This window comes from Dreissena polymorpha, chromosome 2 (assembly GCF_020536995.1).
Source record: "Dreissena polymorpha isolate Duluth1 chromosome 2, UMN_Dpol_1.0, whole genome shotgun sequence".
Lineage (NCBI taxonomy): Eukaryota > Metazoa > Mollusca > Bivalvia > Myida > Dreissenidae > Dreissena > Dreissena polymorpha.
Window position 1 is genome coordinate 24,491,249 of NC_068356.1, and position 18,736 is coordinate 24,509,984.

General features: G+C 38.5%; 3 protein-coding genes, 1 non-coding gene and 1 pseudogene across 6 annotated transcripts in view; 4 read left to right on the plus strand and 1 right to left on the minus strand.

Annotated features, from left to right (window-relative positions):
- The window catches only part of LOC127866264 (peptidoglycan-recognition protein SC2-like), a 41,013-nt gene extending 38,384 nt beyond the window's left edge, over window positions 1–2,629 (plus strand). Inside the window, exons 3-5 of the mRNA XM_052406704.1 lie at window positions 467–728; window positions 2,003–2,116; window positions 2,258–2,629. Coding sequence (XP_052262664.1) covers window positions 467–728; window positions 2,003–2,116; window positions 2,258–2,457 — 576 coding nt within the window. The 3' untranslated portion in view covers window positions 2,458–2,629. The remainder of the gene's footprint in view (window positions 1–466; window positions 729–2,002; window positions 2,117–2,257) is intronic.
- Window positions 2,630–3,894: 1,265 nt separating this feature from the next.
- LOC127869596 (peptidoglycan-recognition protein SC2-like) lies at window positions 3,895–5,399 on the plus strand (annotated as a pseudogene).
- Window positions 5,400–8,123: 2,724 nt separating this feature from the next.
- Window positions 8,124–9,585, plus strand: LOC127866270 (peptidoglycan-recognition protein SC2-like). The gene is made up of 3 exons (XM_052406711.1): window positions 8,124–8,370; window positions 8,536–8,649; window positions 8,827–9,585. Exons 1-3 carry the CDS (start codon window positions 8,283–8,285, stop codon window positions 8,877–8,879), a joined length of 255 nt encoding a protein of 84 aa, XP_052262671.1. The 5' UTR covers window positions 8,124–8,282; the 3' UTR covers window positions 8,880–9,585.
- A 539-nt stretch (window positions 9,586–10,124) lies between these two features.
- Window positions 10,125–10,305, minus strand: LOC127870540 (small nucleolar RNA snR44). The gene has a single exon (XR_008044886.1). It is a non-coding gene; the product is annotated as a small nucleolar RNA snR44 (small nucleolar RNA).
- Window positions 10,306–12,917: 2,612 nt separating this feature from the next.
- LOC127866263 (peptidoglycan-recognition protein SC2-like) lies at window positions 12,918–14,596 on the plus strand. 3 transcript variants are annotated; one of them, XM_052406702.1, is made up of 5 exons: window positions 12,918–13,063; window positions 13,179–13,405; window positions 13,564–13,849; window positions 13,998–14,111; window positions 14,271–14,596. In XM_052406702.1, the coding sequence occupies exons 2-5, from the start codon at window positions 13,184–13,186 to the stop codon at window positions 14,468–14,470; spliced, it is 822 nt and encodes a 273-aa protein (XP_052262662.1). In that variant the 5' UTR covers window positions 12,918–13,063; window positions 13,179–13,183; the 3' UTR covers window positions 14,471–14,596. The 3 variants fall into 3 exon arrangements, with proteins under 3 accessions (XP_052262662.1, XP_052262660.1, XP_052262661.1); XM_052406700.1 differs by having other exon boundaries at window positions 13,017–13,405; XM_052406701.1 differs by having other exon boundaries at window positions 13,021–13,405; window positions 13,582–13,849.
- The last annotated feature ends 4,140 nt before the right edge of the window (window positions 14,597–18,736 follow it).

Consider the following 18,736-nt stretch of genomic DNA (forward strand, 5'->3'; position numbering starts at 1 on the left):
TCATAAGGACGAGTGCCGCAGACTGCGCATGCGCAACGGATGATGTGAACGTCCGTGATGGTGCAGGAACAAGTCACACTATACTGACCACTTTAGCCAATGGACATTGCCTTCCTTTCAAAGGACAGAGGCAGACCGTAGCTGGTGATTCATGGGTTAATGTGGATTATAATGGACGTGTGAGTTTTTAATAAACAAAACTTATCATATATAAATGAAAATGTTCAGCAAACTCTTTTATTCATACAACTTTTCAGCGAAGCCGAATAATTATTCTAAATGATTCGTCGCGTATGCAGTACCAGTCGCCTGTGTTACACAATCCAGAATGGCTGTATGCTCTTCGTCCGGAGTATGTAGTACTAGTAAATCATAATATAGTAATGTTAGCGATCAATGTGAGTGATCATTTAGCAATTAGGGCAAAGTCTGTTTGTGCACTGAATGTGTCTTTCTGTCTGCACAGAACGGTTGGATGCACGAAGGATATGTACACATCAGACCTTGTACCGGATCTTCAGCTTCAAGCGCTGTCCAGTTGCCCGGATGTCCACACATTGTCACACGCCAAGAATGGGGTGCGCGTGCAGCAAAGTTTTGGAGCGGGAATCTTCCTAGCACCCCGACATACATGTTCATTCACCACGGTGCTTCCGGATTCTGCCACACCAAGGCTGAGTGTACACATATGGTGAAGTCGTACCAGGATCATCACATGGACGCAAATGGTAAATACACTTTAAATAGCAATTGCTGAGATGCGTGTTGGCGATTATATATATATATATATATATATATATATATATATATATATATATATATATATATATATATATATATATATATATATATATATATATATATAACAAAGTCTCTATAAGCCTTTTATTATTTAAACAAAAACGCTGTATAAACGCGACATAAAATAAATACAGCGTTTTTGTTTATATATATATATATATATGGTTGTCAACAAACCCCGTTTTACCAATACATAATACGACAATCATTGATGCGAAACATTTAAGAAGCGACATTTAACTGTTCATATTGTGACACCTGTAAAACAACATGCTTACGGAAAGACAAAAATGCACAAAGTTGACTTATTTGTTTTACGAGAAGTAAATTTATTTAATTAGATTCAAAACTACGGAAAATCACTAATAAACTGATATACAACACTGTTTTAATAATTAAAAAGTATGTTGTTAACATCACCTACTGTAGTACCAATTTTATAAGGATTGGGAGAGCAAAACTCAGTATGCATTCACCACCAAGGAACTAGTGCGAATGATGGAATGAAACTTCTGCCCTATTTCAAGAAATGATTGGTTAAAATAAATAACCAAAGTAATTTGACCCCCCCCCCCACCCTTAAAGCGGCTGAAAGGTTTCGGAGTGCTCACAGAGAATGATTCCGACCATCTTAATACAAATGGAAATCAGACCCACATTTGACACAAGCAATTTTTGTCTCACCCTTATATTAATCTGAAAACAAACAAACGTCGTATGTGAAAAACGTTTTGTTAACACAAATGGTAATACTCGAGTGCTTGGTAAATGTCACGTTCAAAACAGTCAACGGAATATTATCTTCTCAAGTCATTCCCAGAGAGATAATGTCTCGTTAATAAAGACAGCACATTCAGCCAATTCAAACAATCGAGTATCACTTTGTTGTCCTTAATAAATAAAATCAACGCTTACCGTAATCAAATTAATAGCAAACTGAAACCATAATTAATATAATTACAAATTGTCGCAGGCACTTTTTGCTCCAACAACACGCGCCTGTATAACATCACAAACATTACAAAGAGACTAATTGAACACGTTGCATTTCTTTTAAAACTATGGACAAATAAATACAATAAATTATTTATTTGCTATTATGTCGTATTGCCGAAAAAATTGTTTTTAGTTGGTTAGTTTTTACGCAGAAATAGGCCTGTTTCATTTGTTTCGCCTTATAAACACGGCTACGTGGTTGCAGGTTGGCCTGACATCGGGTACAGCTTTGTTGTTGGTGAGGACGGCAATGTTTACGAAGCCAGAGGATGGGATGAAATCGGCGCTCATACCCTGAATTACAACTCCGTCGGGCTCGGTGGGTTCTTTTTTAGCGTTTAAAAATAACTTTAAAAGAAACAGAAAAGATTGACCGAAATTGCAAATAATTGACTTCACGCATTGGTCTGTTTAGTTTGCTATTTGACTGATGAATTAATGTGTCGCACTCTGGTTTCAGCCATTTGCGTGATCGGCGACTTCACTAACCGCGTGCCCAATGACGCTGCCCTGAACGCCGTAAAGCAGCTGATCAGGTGCGCCCATGACAACCACAAGATCACCAACGGCTATACGCTACGGGGCCACAGGGACGTGTTTAATACGGCGTGCCCCGGGGACAAGCTGTACGAGCTCATCAGGACCTGGCCCCACTATTAACTTACCCCGGCACGTATAGAGACCCCTGCGAGGGTTGGATGTGCAACATGGCTCTACATCAGCATACTGCCTTCATTTCATTTAAATTAGCACTATATGCAAACTCGGCTCCTATTGCCTCAAATTAACCTTTTCACTGTAAAATTATGACTGAAGTAAATATTAAAATTAATTTTTTTTATTAATAAAATAAAGTGCGTTCACTTTATTTGAAAACATGCATTTGCAAAATATAGGATTATAAGTTAACGAAAACAGAAGTACGTGACAGACACAGATTATAATATATTAGTCATCGGTCATCCCTGTTACCGCATTATACTAGCGTACGGCTGAACAGTCTCAGTCTGTTGTTTCAATTAGAGCTTTATTCTGGGATAACTTGATTCAATGCATGTGCTTAAAGTATCGGCCCATGTAAGCCTGTGCAGTGCGAACTGGATTTTTTAAGAGACTTCGTTAAAACAAAAAGGCGGAAAGTGTCGTACCTGATTAGCATGTGCGCACTTGCATTAATGGCCTGTAAAAGATGACGATCCGTAATTATAACCGATTTTTAAATATATTGTTTGCATATTTTATTTATAAAGGTTATCAAAAACTAATATCTATACTATTGGACATGGCCATAAAAAATATGCAATACAACTTGTTTCGAGCTCATAATACAGTGTCCCCCAAGTCAATTGTGTTTACAAACAATCAGTTTATTTACATCGCTGTTTACTCATTCATGCCGATCGTTTCCGAGCCGGTTTTCCGATAATAAAAAAGACATTGTATATCACGTGACCGAGTACAGTTAGCAATAAGTTTATTTAAAATTAGTATTTTTGCAAAGTCGCAATTACATTCATTATTAAAACAAGTATTCATGACGCAATTCTATGTAATACAAAATCTTGTACAACACAAAAAATATCTTACCCAACTCATGTTCTCTTTCTTTGTTTACGAGGATATTGTGTTGCTTGTACTACGTCATCAATAACGAAATACCCCCGGTAAGCCGAGGAATATCGGATATAGCGAAAATGTACGGAAATTGTAAAGTTGTAAACATTTCTGCAAATTATGAAACGGGTATATCTTCCATCATTCTTGACAACGTTGCACCTAAGCTGTGTTATTATCATTTTTTATGCAAGAGTAACTGAAATCCGGTAAAAATTAGACATTAATACATAATGTCATCGTACTATCGCATTGTCGCCATCGTATTGCCCCACTGTCGTCATCGTATTGTCGCACTGTCGTCATCGTATTATCGCACTATCGCATTGTCACCATCGTACTATCGCACTGTCGCCATCGTATCGTCGCACTGTCGTCATCGCACTGTCGCATTGTCGTCATCGGATTATCGCGTTCTCGCCATCGTATTATCGCATTGTCGCCATCGTATTGTCGCACTGGATCCTGCCACACCAAGACCGAATGCATTCGCATTGTGAAGGCCAGAGGCAGACCGTAGCTGGTGATTCATGGGTTAATGTGGATTACAATGGACGGGTGAGTTTAAAGTGAACACAAAGTAACTTTTTTGCTTAAATTAATAAAGTGAATTTGATTTTATAAATATGATTTAAATACTGATTTAAGTAGTAAACCTAACACTTTTTATGCTACTTAAATGTCCATTATGTGTGCAACATCAGTGTTAATACAGAAATGTTCGATTGGACAGGACGGTTGGGTTCACGAAGGATACGTACATATACAAGCTTGTGCCGGATCCGGATCTCCTGCTTCGAGCGCGGTCCAGTTACCCGGCTGTCCACATATAGTCACGCGCCATGAGTGGGGTGCGCGCTCGCCCACAAGGCCGCATACCCTTCTTGCCCACACACCAAAGTACATGTTCATTCACCATGGAGCTACTCCTTTTTGCCACACCAAGGCTGAGTGCACACAAATGGTCAAATCGTATTAGAATTATCACATGGACGGACATGGTAGGCCTAAATACAAATCGCTCTGGTGTCCTCATATATACGTTTCGACCAAAAGAAAGTTATTACTTCTTTGCTTGTATTGATGGTGTTTGTTCAGATAGTTATCAACAAATCCTGTTTGTCCAGTACATGACATACACTGTTTCGTGGTTTCAGGCTATTCTGACATCGAGTACAGCTTTCTTGTGGGCGAGGATGGCAATGTTTACGAAGGCAGAGGCTGGGATGCAGTGGGCGCTCATACCCTTGATTACAACTCCGTCGGACTGGGTGCGTTTTTCTTTATATTAATATAACGTAAATTATACAAAGAACTAGCTTGTTACGCTTATTGAAGACATTAAATGAGATCCTGAATGATGAAGTTGATTTTATCTCCTCACTGATTTGCGTTGAGAAATTATAACAACTTGCGCTCTCGTTTCAGCCATCTGCGTGATCGGCGATTTCACGAACCGCTTGCCGAATGACGCTGCCCTGAACGCCGTAAAGCAGCTCATCCAGTGCGCCCATGACAATCATAAGATCACCGCCACCTACATGCTACGGGGCCACAGGGATGTGGGGGCAACAGCGTGCCCTGGGAACAAGCTGTACGAGCTAATCAAGACGTGGCCCCACTATTAACACGCGAACACTTGCACTTACGTATGGCTGTCTATCCGTGAATATATAACACATATTTGACAATAAATCCGTTCTTCTATAAAGTGAAGCGATGTATCACTTTAACATATGCTGAACAATTCAATAACGTCTTGCACCACAAGGATCGCTGTTAAAACAGTGGCGTCTTATTTATTTCATCGTGCAGAACGCTGCGAGGTCTAAGATAACATCAAAACTGTAGCATCAACTGCTGAAAATCGCAGTAATGTATAACGACGCCATATTTTTGCAAGTAAAACCTAATTTATTAGACGAACACGCACAATGAAGACTCAATTCACCATCAAATAGCATGGCGAGTACATCCTTTCATATCATTCGCTCTTTTAAAAAGATATTGGGCATCAATATAACTCCTCAACTGCAACAACAATAACTATGAAAATGTGTTTACTCTGAGAAACAAATACATCAGTAAAATGCATAAAAAGCATCACAGATGACCAGGACCACATCTAGCATTGACAATGACCACGACCATATCAAGCACTACGAATGAACACGCGAATTCATGCAGTTTCAATGATCACGACAATCTCAAGAACTGACACTAAACACGACCATATCAAGCATTAATAATGAACACGACCATATCAAGCACTGCCATTACCTCCATGAACATATAAAGTACTGACAATGAACACGACCATATCAAGCACTGATAGTAAACATGATCATATCAAGCACTGACAATGGCCAAGATCATATCAAGCATCGACAATGGCAACGACCATAACACGTACTGACAATGCCCACAACAATAACACGTACTGAAAATGATCACGAACATTTCAAGCAATGAAATTGACCACGACCATTTCAAGCACTGAAAAAGACCACGAACATATCAAGCACTGACAACGAACACCACCATATCAAGCACTGACAATGAACACATCCACATTAAGCACTTACCATGAACACAACCATATCAAGCACTGACAATGACCACGACCATTTTAAGCACTGACGAAGACCTCGAACATATCATGCACTGACAACGAACACCACCATATCAAGCACTGACAATGAACACAACCCTATTAAACACTTACCATGAACACAACCATATCAAGCACTGACAATGAACACCACCATATTAAGCACTTCCAATGAACACAACCATATTAAGCACTGACAATGAACACAACCATGTCAAGCACTAACAATAAACACGACCATATCAAGCACTAACAATCAACACGGTCATATCAAGCACTGACAATGAACACGACCATATCAGGCACTGGCGATGGACTCGACCATATCAAGCACTGACCATTGTCACGTCCATATTAAGCACAATCAATGACCACGACTATGTGATGCACTGACTATAACCACGACCATATCAAGCACTGATAGTGAACACGATCATATCAAGCACAGACAATGACCACGACCAAATAAAGCACTAACAATGACCGAGAACATATAAAGTACTGAAAATGAACACGACAATATCAAGCACAGACAATGACCAAGACCATATCAATTACTATCGATGAACACAAACATATCAAGCACTGACAATAACCTTGAACAAATATCAAGTACTACAGATTAACACGACGACATCAAACACCGACAAAGATCACGACCATATCAAGCACTGACAAAGAACACGGCCATATCAATCACTGACAATGGCTTCAGTCATAACAATCACTGGCAATGAATACGACCATATCAACACTGACGCAGAACACGATTGTATATTAAGCACAGACAATAAACACGAACATATCAAGCACTGACAATGACCACGACCATATCAAACACTGACAATGACCACGACTTTATCAAACACTGACAATGACCATATGAAACTTTTACAATCAAAATCTCTGAATCAACTTAAGCTTTCTAACATAGCAAAATTTTGCCTGAGAGCAAAAGGTTTCCATGGCGCCTTTATTGATAACACATGAAATGTAACGATTTAAAAAGCTGTGTTTATTTAAAAAAAAAAATAACAATTAAAATATCTTGATATAAAGTTAGCAACAACGTTTGGAACAATTGGTTACTAGCATTTCATCAACAACGTTAACATACACATTACGTACATGCATATATTATCAGAACACAAACTAAACACACAACGTTACACTTAAACATGAAATGCACGCTTGTCAAGTTATCGAAATACATTTGCAAAAGCAAACATCTTTAGTGCATAAAAGAAAGTTTTTCTTGCAGTTTGTGTCGATATCTTAATGTAAAAGAATAAATCTTTGAATACGCCTGAAATCGGTGACACAATTTTACCTTGCCTGATGCATAGCCGTATACATGAATCCAGTAGAGGTTTTGAACAAGAACACATGCGTATTAGATAAAGTAATTCTGATGTATTTCACATTGCCATAAAAATCTGTCTTTTATGTACTAGTTGACATTCTTAAGAAAAATTGTTTTAAACATTTATTGGGAAAAAAACACCATTTACCGGTCCGTTTAATCCAGTAACATTTTATTGGGAAAACCCACAAAGTCACGTGATCCTGTACCCTGACAACATCAGTAGCATTTTATTTATTCGGGTCTTCTGGCGCGGAAATGTTCATTTTATTGGCTGTTGATGAAGGTCAAGAAAGGTTAAAACTTGGCTTAGACTTAAACGCCGAAAAAATGAAACACCACGGCCTAGCAGTGTAATAACGGCTTTTAATATGTAACATGGTATAGTGGTCCTCTAATAACTTTGTTCAAATTCTGCACTTGTCGAATATGGCCATGCCCGTGATATGAAATAATCGAAATAGATTTGCATACAAAATAAACTCTGACTTATACTTCCTTTGCTCAAATGATGCCTCTGATGTAAAACTGGCCATCCAATGGAAGTCATCTGGTTAAAGTATAAAGTATAGGCAACATATCAATTTTTGGTCTCTACACAAACTCCGGATATAAAAATCCTTCATACTTCTGAGTAATTTAAACATGCATGACTTACTTGTATTGTTATGCTACTAAAATTATTCGCAGTTGCAAACGATCAACGAAGATATGCTTTATTGCAAAGAACGGTTGGATGCACGAAGGATATATATACATACAAGCCTGCGCCGGATTCGGCTTTCCAGTTGCGAGTGCTGTCAAGTTTCTGGATGTCCACACATTGTCACGAGCCATGAGTGGGGTGCGCGTGCAGCAACGAGTTACAACGGCGATCTTCACATCACACCAAAATACATGTTTATTCACCATGGCGCATCTGGATCCAAGGCTGAGTGCACAAATGTGGTGAAGAACTACCAGAACTATCACATGGGCGGACATGGTAAATAGACTTATATGAGCAGCTCTCGCTTTAAGACTACTAGAAAGTTATATCGAACCCGATGTCAGTTCTTGTTTTTGCCTAAATGTGTGTTGTTGATGTCCCCAATGGTCATACACACAGCCCGTTTACCTAAACATGTAAAACTCGTCTTCGTGGTTGCAGGTTGGGCTGGCATCGGGTACAGCATTGTGGTTGATAAGGACGGCAATGTTTACGAGGCAAGAGGCTGGAATGAAATAGGCGCTCATACCTACGGATATAACTCCGTTGGCCTAGGTTTGTTCTTTTGATCGTGAAAAAGATTTACCCCAAAGCATATTATATATTAATTAGGCCATTGGAAGACATTGCTAAAAGTAAAGTTTGCATCAGCCAGCTACCAATCTATCCATATTGGTATGTGAAAGCGCTTAACATTGATCATACATATAACGAATTTCGCTCAAATTTCAGCCATTTGCGTGATCGACGATTTGCGCATCGCGTACCGAACGACGACGCCTTGAACTCCGTCAAGCAGTTGATCAAGTGCGCACATGACAACCTCAAGATCACCCTTAACTACACGCTGAGGGGCCAGATGGACGTGGGGCAGACGGCATGCCCCGAGGACAAGCTGTACAAGCTAATTAAGACGTGGCCTCACTATTAATTCCTGCACACTTGCAAGGACCTATGGCTGTCTCGCCTACATATCATTTATTTGACAATGAATCCATAACCTTCTTATGTTGTTTGGTGATGAACTGCTACCGCGATATAACAATGAATCATATCTTGACGTTGCTAACGGACTGATACACAGGTGCCTGATATATTTTTTATAATGGATGCAACAGATTACACACATCATTAATCTATTAACCTTTTATTGTTACCGGTCATGAACCGGTTAACTGAACAATCAAAAGTAAAAAAGTGAATAAAAATAACGTTTATCTAAACGTATCCCAAGTTTGTTACCACAAAGGTACTAATGTGTTGCTTAATTACTGTGTTAGTTTACATGTTATCATTAGCCGTCGTTGGTGTAGTATGTTTTTCCAAATAGACACAAGCGTTAGTTGGCAGTATGTCGCGCGCAAAATTTACAATCGTACATTTTTCCATGGAAAAAGCATAATTAAAAAAAATCAGGTTAACCTTTTTCACAAAAAACTGTTACCGGTTAACTGACCTGTTTTTATATCAGGTCATTTGACCATTGCAAAGTTGGGAGGTAGGTCATATTTGTATTTATCGACTAAGAAACAATAAAAAGTGGTCCGACATGTCGTGTCGTTACCTTATTCTATGCCTCACCTGATATATGACAACACGATACGGAAAGTAAACTTTTATTCTCCATATCTCGTCCAATAGCATTTTCGTTTAACATCATATTAATCGAATGTGTTTTGTAAGTCTCTCTTTATCATCAACTGCTGTAACAATGAGTGACGTCTAACACCTTGCCGATCGCTGTTAAGAACAATACAAGGGGCGCGGGTAATCACGTGACAAATACGATTGCGACGTCCATGCTGAGACAGGTATTTTTCACCGTTTTATACCCTTTATTACTTGTTTTGATTGTTTAAATGCCGCTCACTTTCCAGCCATATCAGCAAGAACGAGTTAAGCGTTTATTTTGTATAAATATTCACGCTTTCCCAGCGATTTTTAGCGAGAGCTCTAATTTTGTGACCCGCTGGCTGGTCACATAACAAAATTATTTAACACAATTATAACTCCATTACTTCAACAATACTAAATCTTTGTTAGTTGTTAACTCTAAAAACAGTATGGCAGTATGGTGTACGAACTGGTCCAAAACTATTCTAAACTGTCCGGGACAGTTTAGAAACCGTCCGGGACGGTTTGTAAACTGTCCCGGACAGTTTACTAAACTGTCCCGAAACTGTCCCGGACAGTTTACTAAACTGTCCCGGACAGTTTACAAACTGTCCGGGACGGTTTAGGAAAGTTTTGGACCGTTCGTGCGCATATACCGTCCGGGACGGTTTAAACTGTCCGGGACAGTTTAGTAAACTGTCCGGGACGGTTTTAACTGTCCGACTATGGTCTTAAGAACCTATGCCGTACTAAAATTTATGCCTGCAAACCGTCCGGGACAGTTTAGGAAACCGTCCCGGACAGTTTCCAGGAAACCGTCCCGGACAGTTTCCTAAACTGTCCCGGACGGTTTGTAATCCACAAAATAAATCGCCCGGTACAGTTTACAGACGCACGAGCGGTTCAAAAGTAAGAAACTGTCCGGGACAGTTTTGTAAACTGTCCGGGACAGTTTACAAACCGTCCCGGACGGTTTATAAACCGTCCCGGACAGTTTAGAATAGTTTTGGACCAGTTCGTACACCATATGGCAGAGCCTTAAAAGCATCACCAGTGGCGACGACCAATAAAGCACTGATATAACTTAGTATTCTGAGTTATTTTGCCTGAGGGCAGTACGTTTTTGTTGCATCTTTTTGGATAAGAAATGTAATGGAACCATGAAAATGGCAGTGTATAATTGCAAAATAGTGTACCACATTGCGGGTACTAATATATTGATATATTTTCAATAAATATTTTGCACAGGCCACTAGCATTTCATAAACACTGTATACATACACATATCAGATATCAATTCAAACCACAGAATAGTCACGCAGCGTTTCACTTGTAATATACAATGTACCCTTTTTACAAGCATCATATATACGTTTGTGTACTTTCGTCTTCATATACATAATACTAATAGTGACAAATTTATGATTGACCTCGTGTATGTCAAAATGTTTTCTACCTTTAAACATTGAAGTGTAATAATGTTTGCTTGCATATGCACCAGATATGAGTTCCCTAATGACCAATGTGCTACACGTTCGTTTCTATAATTAACAACAATCGTGATGATGGACTACATTAAATGTATAACCTTCAGAACATGGGGTTCAACTCGTATATGTTCGGATAATTAGGTTTGAACGTGATTTGAATGTTGATAGTCAATTTATTACTTTTCATAAAATTATCACCCAGTACTTAAATCTCAATGTAATTGTTTCAGAAATAATCTTTTACATATTACGTTTTTACGCCTTTTATTACACAGAGATCTGCCATGTTTATAGATCTCTTAATTACCAAACAAGCACTGCCGCCGTTCAGATTAATTAATATTTATGTATCATAAGTTAAGAAGATTTTTGCATTGAAAAGGGTACATTTTACTTGAACCCGTCTGAGTTTTTTGTTCAAACCTGTCCGTTTCCAAATAAGGTTTGTATTAGTGCTCTTATTGACATTTTGTTTTTAATTTATTTGCATTTAGTTTCAATTAACCCGATAAGGTCATATCATATTTGATTGTTTTGCCGTTATAATGGTTGTAGATTCAGACTTTATGAGGTGTTGGCCAGTCCCCTTTCTCGCCAAACAGTTCACTGTGGTAATGTCATCTCAGCAGCCGGTCACTGGTTAGTGATCATAAATAAAACGGCTCATAATCATTTTCTTCATCTTCCTTTCTCATCCGAAACCTTTTCTTCCTCGCCATCACCATCATCAGCTGCAAAAAATCACCATCAACAACAGCAATAACAACAATAACACGACCCCACCATGTTTTTGTATTATCATAAATAACCAATTCATAATACCATTAACGCCAGTGTCTCCATTGGTTTCTTCATCAAGATTTTATCGCCATTGAAATCTCAATCGTCATCATATAATTCTAACATTATCACAATCAATATGCATATAATACATGATATACATCTATAATAATATTTTTGATAAAATTATTCACAGGTTTGAAAACAATTATTCAGTAATCAGACATAAGAAAAACTTATAAGCCCATATCACAACGGATATACCATGACGATAATTCTAATATTTACAATCCGATTATGAGAAAAATGCTTCTGATCATGCTGATGCTCAAACTGACAGTGATGATAATGACGGTGAAGATACGAGAATTGTGAATTTTAATATAATTATAATTGTGACGGTTATTTTGAGATATATAACTTTGGAGAACGTTCGCGTATGATGCAGTCCGTTACGACAATGTTTTCACACAGTCACCATCGTTTTGCTGATAAAAATGCGACAAAAAACAGGTCAATATTGTAATGTGTCAAAATATTTCCTGTTTTAGGTAATGTTCATATAGTTTTCCTAAGTAACACTAAATCGCTTATTTATGAGTGTTTTTCATACTACATCGTCCGTTGAATTTTTTCAGAAGAAATTAACCTTCCCTGCAATGTTAGCTTTAAGGCTATTGAAAGTATGCAAATCTTGAAATTGAAATAGTTAATCAGAATGCACGGCTCAACAAGAACCTGTTTTCAAGATGGCGGTTTGACACCAGCAAGGAAGGAGAGAGGGAGAGAGAGAGGGAGAAGAGGAGAGGGAGATTACTTATTTATTTATGTTGCAGTTTCTTCAGCGCGTTGATTTGATATACATGTATAAAGTAGCTTATTGACACAGTCCGAGAAGTACTTGTGACAAGCTGTAGAGTGTTTCCTCAAAGCGTGCATGATTTGCTATCATTTTATGATATTAGGTTATCAAAATAGTACAATGTCTCTCAACGATTGCAAGGGAATACATCACACGATTCTCTGAGTAAAAGATAAGAGATAAGCACGATTCGATCTTGTCAGCAAAAGAAGCAGCACGTCAGGTAAGACATTTGGTGAAATGCGTTCTCTTGTTTGTCAACGACCTTAATCCAATACTAAGACGCATTTGGTTGATTGCTGATTTAGGATCTATGAACTTTCTCTTTCATGTACAAGAAAAAATGAGGTTCATTTTCGCGTTCTTTGTATTTGCCGATCTCTGCATTTATTCGACGCTTGCTGCTGATTGTGCATGCGCAACAACCGCTGTGCATGTGCGCGATGGTGCAGGAACAACTCACAACACACTGACCACTTTAGCCACTGGACATTGCCTTACTTTCAAAGGACAGAGGCAGACCGTAGCTGGTGATTCGTGGGTCAATGTGGATTACAATGGACGTGTGAGTTTAAAGTGAACACTAAGTATCTTTTTTTGCTTAAATTAATAAAGTGAATTTAATTTTATAAATATGATTTAAATACTGTTTTAAGAAGTAAACCTAACACTTTTTATGCTGCTTATTTGTCCATTAAGTTCGCAACATTAGCGTTAATACAGAAATGTTGGATTGGACAGGACGGTTGGATCCACGAAGGATACGTACATATACAAGCTTGTGCCGGATCCGGATCTCCTGCTTCGAGCGCGGTCCAGTTACCCGGCTGTCCACATATAGTCACGCGCCATGAGTGGGGTGCGCGCTCGCCCACAAGGCCGCATACCCTTCTTACCCATACACCAAAGTACATGTTCATTCACCATGGAGCTACTCCTTTTTGCCACACCAAGGCTGAATGCACACAAATGGTCAAATCGGCACAGAATTATCACATGGACGGACATGGTAGGCCTAAATAGTAATCGCTCTGGTGTCCTAATATATACTTTTCGACAGTTTTTATTTCTTTGCTTGTGGGTATGGTGTTTGTTCAGATAGTTTTCAACAAATCCTGTTTGTCCAGTACATGACATACACTGTTTCGTGGTTTCAGGCTATTCTGACATCGAGTACAGCTTTCTTGTGGGCGAGGATGGCAATGTTTACGAAGGCAGAGGCTGGGATGCTGTGGGCGCTCATACCCTTAATTACAACTCCGTTGGACTGGGTGCGCTTTTCTTCATATTAATATATCGTAAATAATACAAAGAACTAGCTTGTTATGCTTATTAAAGACATAAACTGAGATCCTGAATTATGAATTTGATTTTATCTACTCACTTTTATTTGCGTTGATAAATAATAACAACTTGCGCTCTCGCTTTAGCCATCTGCGTGATCGGCGACTTCACGAACCGCTTGCCGAATGACGCTGCCCTGAACGCCGTAAAGCAGCTCGTCCAGTGCGCCCATGACAATCATAAGATCACCGCCACCTACATGCTACGGGGCCACAGGGATGTGGGGGCAACAGCGTGCCCCGGGAACAAGCTGTACGAGCTGATCAAGACGTGGCCCCACTATTAAACACTTGCACGGACGTATGACTGTCTCTCCTTGATTGTATAACACATTTTTGACAATAAATAGATAGATGTTCTTCTATACAATGGAGCGATGTATCACGTAAACATTAAATGCTGAAAAATTGAATTACGTCTTGCATCAAAGGGATCGCTGTTACAAACAGTGGCATCGCATTTACTAGTATTTCAACTTATATAGAACGCTGTGATGTCTTAGGATAGCATCTAAACGGTAACTTTAACTGCCTTAAAGCACAGTAATGTATTATAACGTAATCTATTGCTTTTAAAACCTAATTATTTAGACGAACACGCACAGTGAAGACTCAATTCACCATCAAATAGCATGGCGAATACATCCTTTCATTTAATTCGCGTTTTTTAAGTCATTGGACATCATTATAATTCCTCCATTGCAACAACACTAACTCTGAAAAGTTGTTTACTCTGAGAAACAAATACATCAATAAAAAGCTTACAAATCATCACGGATGGCCAAGACCACATCAAAATTGACAATGACCACGACAATATCAAGAACTACAAATGAACACGGCAATTTCAAGCACTTTCAATGACCATCTGAAGTAATGACAATTAATACAACCATATCAAGCTCTGGTAATGAACACGACAATATCAAGCACTGACAATGAACACGACCATATCAAGCACTGTCATTAAATACGACCTTATCATGAACTGACAATGACCTAGACCATATCAAGCAATGACAATGAACAAGACCATATCAAGCACAATGACCGCGACCATAACACGTTCTGACACTAAACACGACCGTATCAAACACTGACAATAAACACGAAGATAAAAAGCAGTGACAATGACCACGACCATATCAAGCAGATTCAATAGCCACGACCATATAAAGCATAGACACTTAAGACGACCATATCAAGCACAATCAATGACCACTACCATATGACGCACTGATAATGACCACGACCATGTCAAGCACTGACAATGACCACGACCATACCAAGCACTGACAATGATTACGGCCATATTAAGCATTGACAATTAACACGACCATATCAAGTATCCACAGTGAACACGATCATATCAAGCACAGACAATGGCCACGACCATATCAAGCACTTACAATGCCCACGACCATATCAAACACCGAAATTGACCACGACCATAACACGTACTGACAATGATCACGAACATAACCTGAACTGACAATGACAATATCAAGCACTGACAATGACCACGACCATATCAAGCACTGACAATGACCACGACCATATCAAGCACTGACAATGAACGCAACCATATCAAGCACTGACAATGAACACAACCACATCAAGCACTGACAATAAACACGACCATGTCAAGAACAGACCAGAAGCACGACTATATCAAGCGCTGACAATGAAGACGACCATATCAAGCACTGACAATAAACACTAAAATGACCATGACCATATCAAGCACAGACAATGACCAAGACCACATTAAGTACTACCGATAAGCACGACGACATCAAACACTGACAATAAACACGACCATATCAAGCAAAGACAATAAACACGACCATATCAAGCATAGACAATAAACACGACCATATCAAGGAATGACAATGACCATATGAATCTTTTATAATAAAACTCTGAATGAACTTAAGCTTTCTAATATAGAAAACTTTTGCCTGATAGCAAAAGGTTTTCATTATGCCTTAATTTATAACACATAAAATGTAACGATTTAAAAAGCTGTGTTTATTTTTAAAATATAAAAAAATCAATATTTTGATATAAAGTTAGTAACAACGTTTGTAACAATTGGTTACAAGCGTTTCATCAACAACGCACATAACAAACATGTACATATTTTCAGACCACACACTAAACACACAGCGTTTCAATTAAACACACAATGTACACTTGTCATTATACATCATTTGTTGATGCAGGGTATTTTGGTACTGATGAACATCACAATTATTGGCAAAGTTTTACATGGCTTTATGTCAGTCTCAAAACAAAATGTTTTCAAAAATACTTTTAAACATGTTAATTATTCAATTTCAGTTATGTTAGCCTTGTATTGAGTATGGAACAGATACGCGTGCTCGAATGACCAATATGAACCTTGTTTGTTTCTATGCTTAACAACATTCATGATACTGAACTGTGATTTCTGTATAACCTCAAGACGATTACGCTTAATTTTGCTTATTAAGTAATAACTGCACACGTATAATTAAAGACCAAGTGTTCATTAAATTACTATGTTTTAGTAGATTTGTAACTTTGGAAAAGCAGCTATTATGTGGGTATAGTCAAATGTACAGTTTATTCAATCGAATCTTATTACAAAGAAAAGTTCACGTATCGTTATCCGTTATTCTTAATAACACCAATCGGCCAGCTGATATCGAATATTAGAATGACCCTTGGCGTAAATACAAGATAAAAATACTTTTTTGCAATTCTAGGATGCAATTATATGCACATTAGTGTAATATACAAAGAATGGAAAACTAACTTCCATCGTGTTTATAGATATGAACGTGAAACACAGCTCGTATGGAATGGAAATGAAACTCAAACATTTAAATAACGTTATCGGCTGCAAATTAATACACGGTTCATACATTATCAAATTACAGTCACAAAGGCTTTACTAAAGAATTGAATAGCATCTTTCTGCATTATATCGGTGTATGAACTGTCGGGAAAATTACGCCTAATTTGCATAAACGCCGACGGCGTTTATGCATAAATTAGGTGTATTTTTCCCGACAGTTCATACACCGATGGAATGCAGACAAATGGTATTCAATTCTTATAATTACAACACAAAATGATCTTAAAGCTGAAATTATATCGTGGTGTAAATTTGGCATAAATTAGGTGTATTTTTCCCGACAGTTCATACACAGATGGAATGCAGACAAATGGTATTCAATTCTTATAATTACAACACAAAATGATCTTAAAGCTGAAATTCTATCGTGGTAATGGTCGTAAAAGTCCTTTTCAATCTAGCGTATGAATCTATTTTCAGTTCCAGTTTCATCTCCGTCAAACGGGTATACATCGTTGAAGTTCGCGCTAAAATATAACGTCATTTCGCTATTGACCAATAAAAAAAAACGCCATTAAATTTCGCGCAAAACATAACGTCATTTTGGCAACTTGTTTATGACCAGAAAGTAGCGCCACGAATATTTATGTTTAAATTTGCATACGAAGTGGGTTCATCAAAAAATGAAAAACCGGCCACGTGAACAAATTATCCAATCAGAATGCAGCATTCATAAGAATGTGACATAAGTTGTAATTATTTCTTTATAGTGTTTATGTTAGAAAATACCAGCATTTTGAGGTAATTAACCATGATGACATATTAATATCCAAATATATGACATGTTTATAAATCGGTGAATAAACATGCAAGCAAAGCGTCATACAAATTTATGAGTCGTTATTTATCATAAAAGAACTCAGTCTTGAAATGGAAGGGTCAATTAGGCTGCGCCCCTTTTAGTTCTGTTCTTGAACTATCTCTTTCCAAATATGGACTTAATACGCCATGCCTTCTTATTGTCCATTGGGTTTTGATTTGATTACATTGAGTTTCATCAGTCCGATCATGTCAGATCATAATTTATTGTCGTTTCATTCCCCATTACTGTGGCTTCAGACGGTATGAGCTCTTGGCCAGCCTCCTTTCCCGCCCAACAATTCGCTGTCGTAATGTACTCTTAGCGGCCGATCACTGGTCGCGTTCAGAGTCCTTAGCACGGACTCCTCGATCTGTTCAAACAGCTCGCGTGGAGTGTAACCGTCCCTCACTGACCTGGCTACGGTGATAAGCCCCGGTTTCCTCTTCATAACATTTTTCAACATATGCTTGAGGAAGATCGTGCGGCGCCTTACTTCCTTTTCGTCAGTGGCGTGGACTATGACTGCGCTCTGTTCCGGAGTATTGGCGCCCGAGCAGACCCGGAACTCACGGTAGTCCAGGTACGTCCTTGGAGACGTGTTGGCACAGAACCCTATGAAATGAAGAGCACCAAGCTGCTCGATTGTCATCGAACTTAAATACGCGACCAGTTGCGGAACAACGTGATCTGTTGTTTTAACGCGACTACAAATCGATATGGCTTTTGATAAAATTAATAATCTCAGTGTATCAGCGTAAACGGCTTCGAGATTTAGTTGAGTTATCTCCAAGCATCTGGTAGACGTTTTCAGTGCGTCTGTTTCGCAATCTTTTTTGTTCATCACATTCT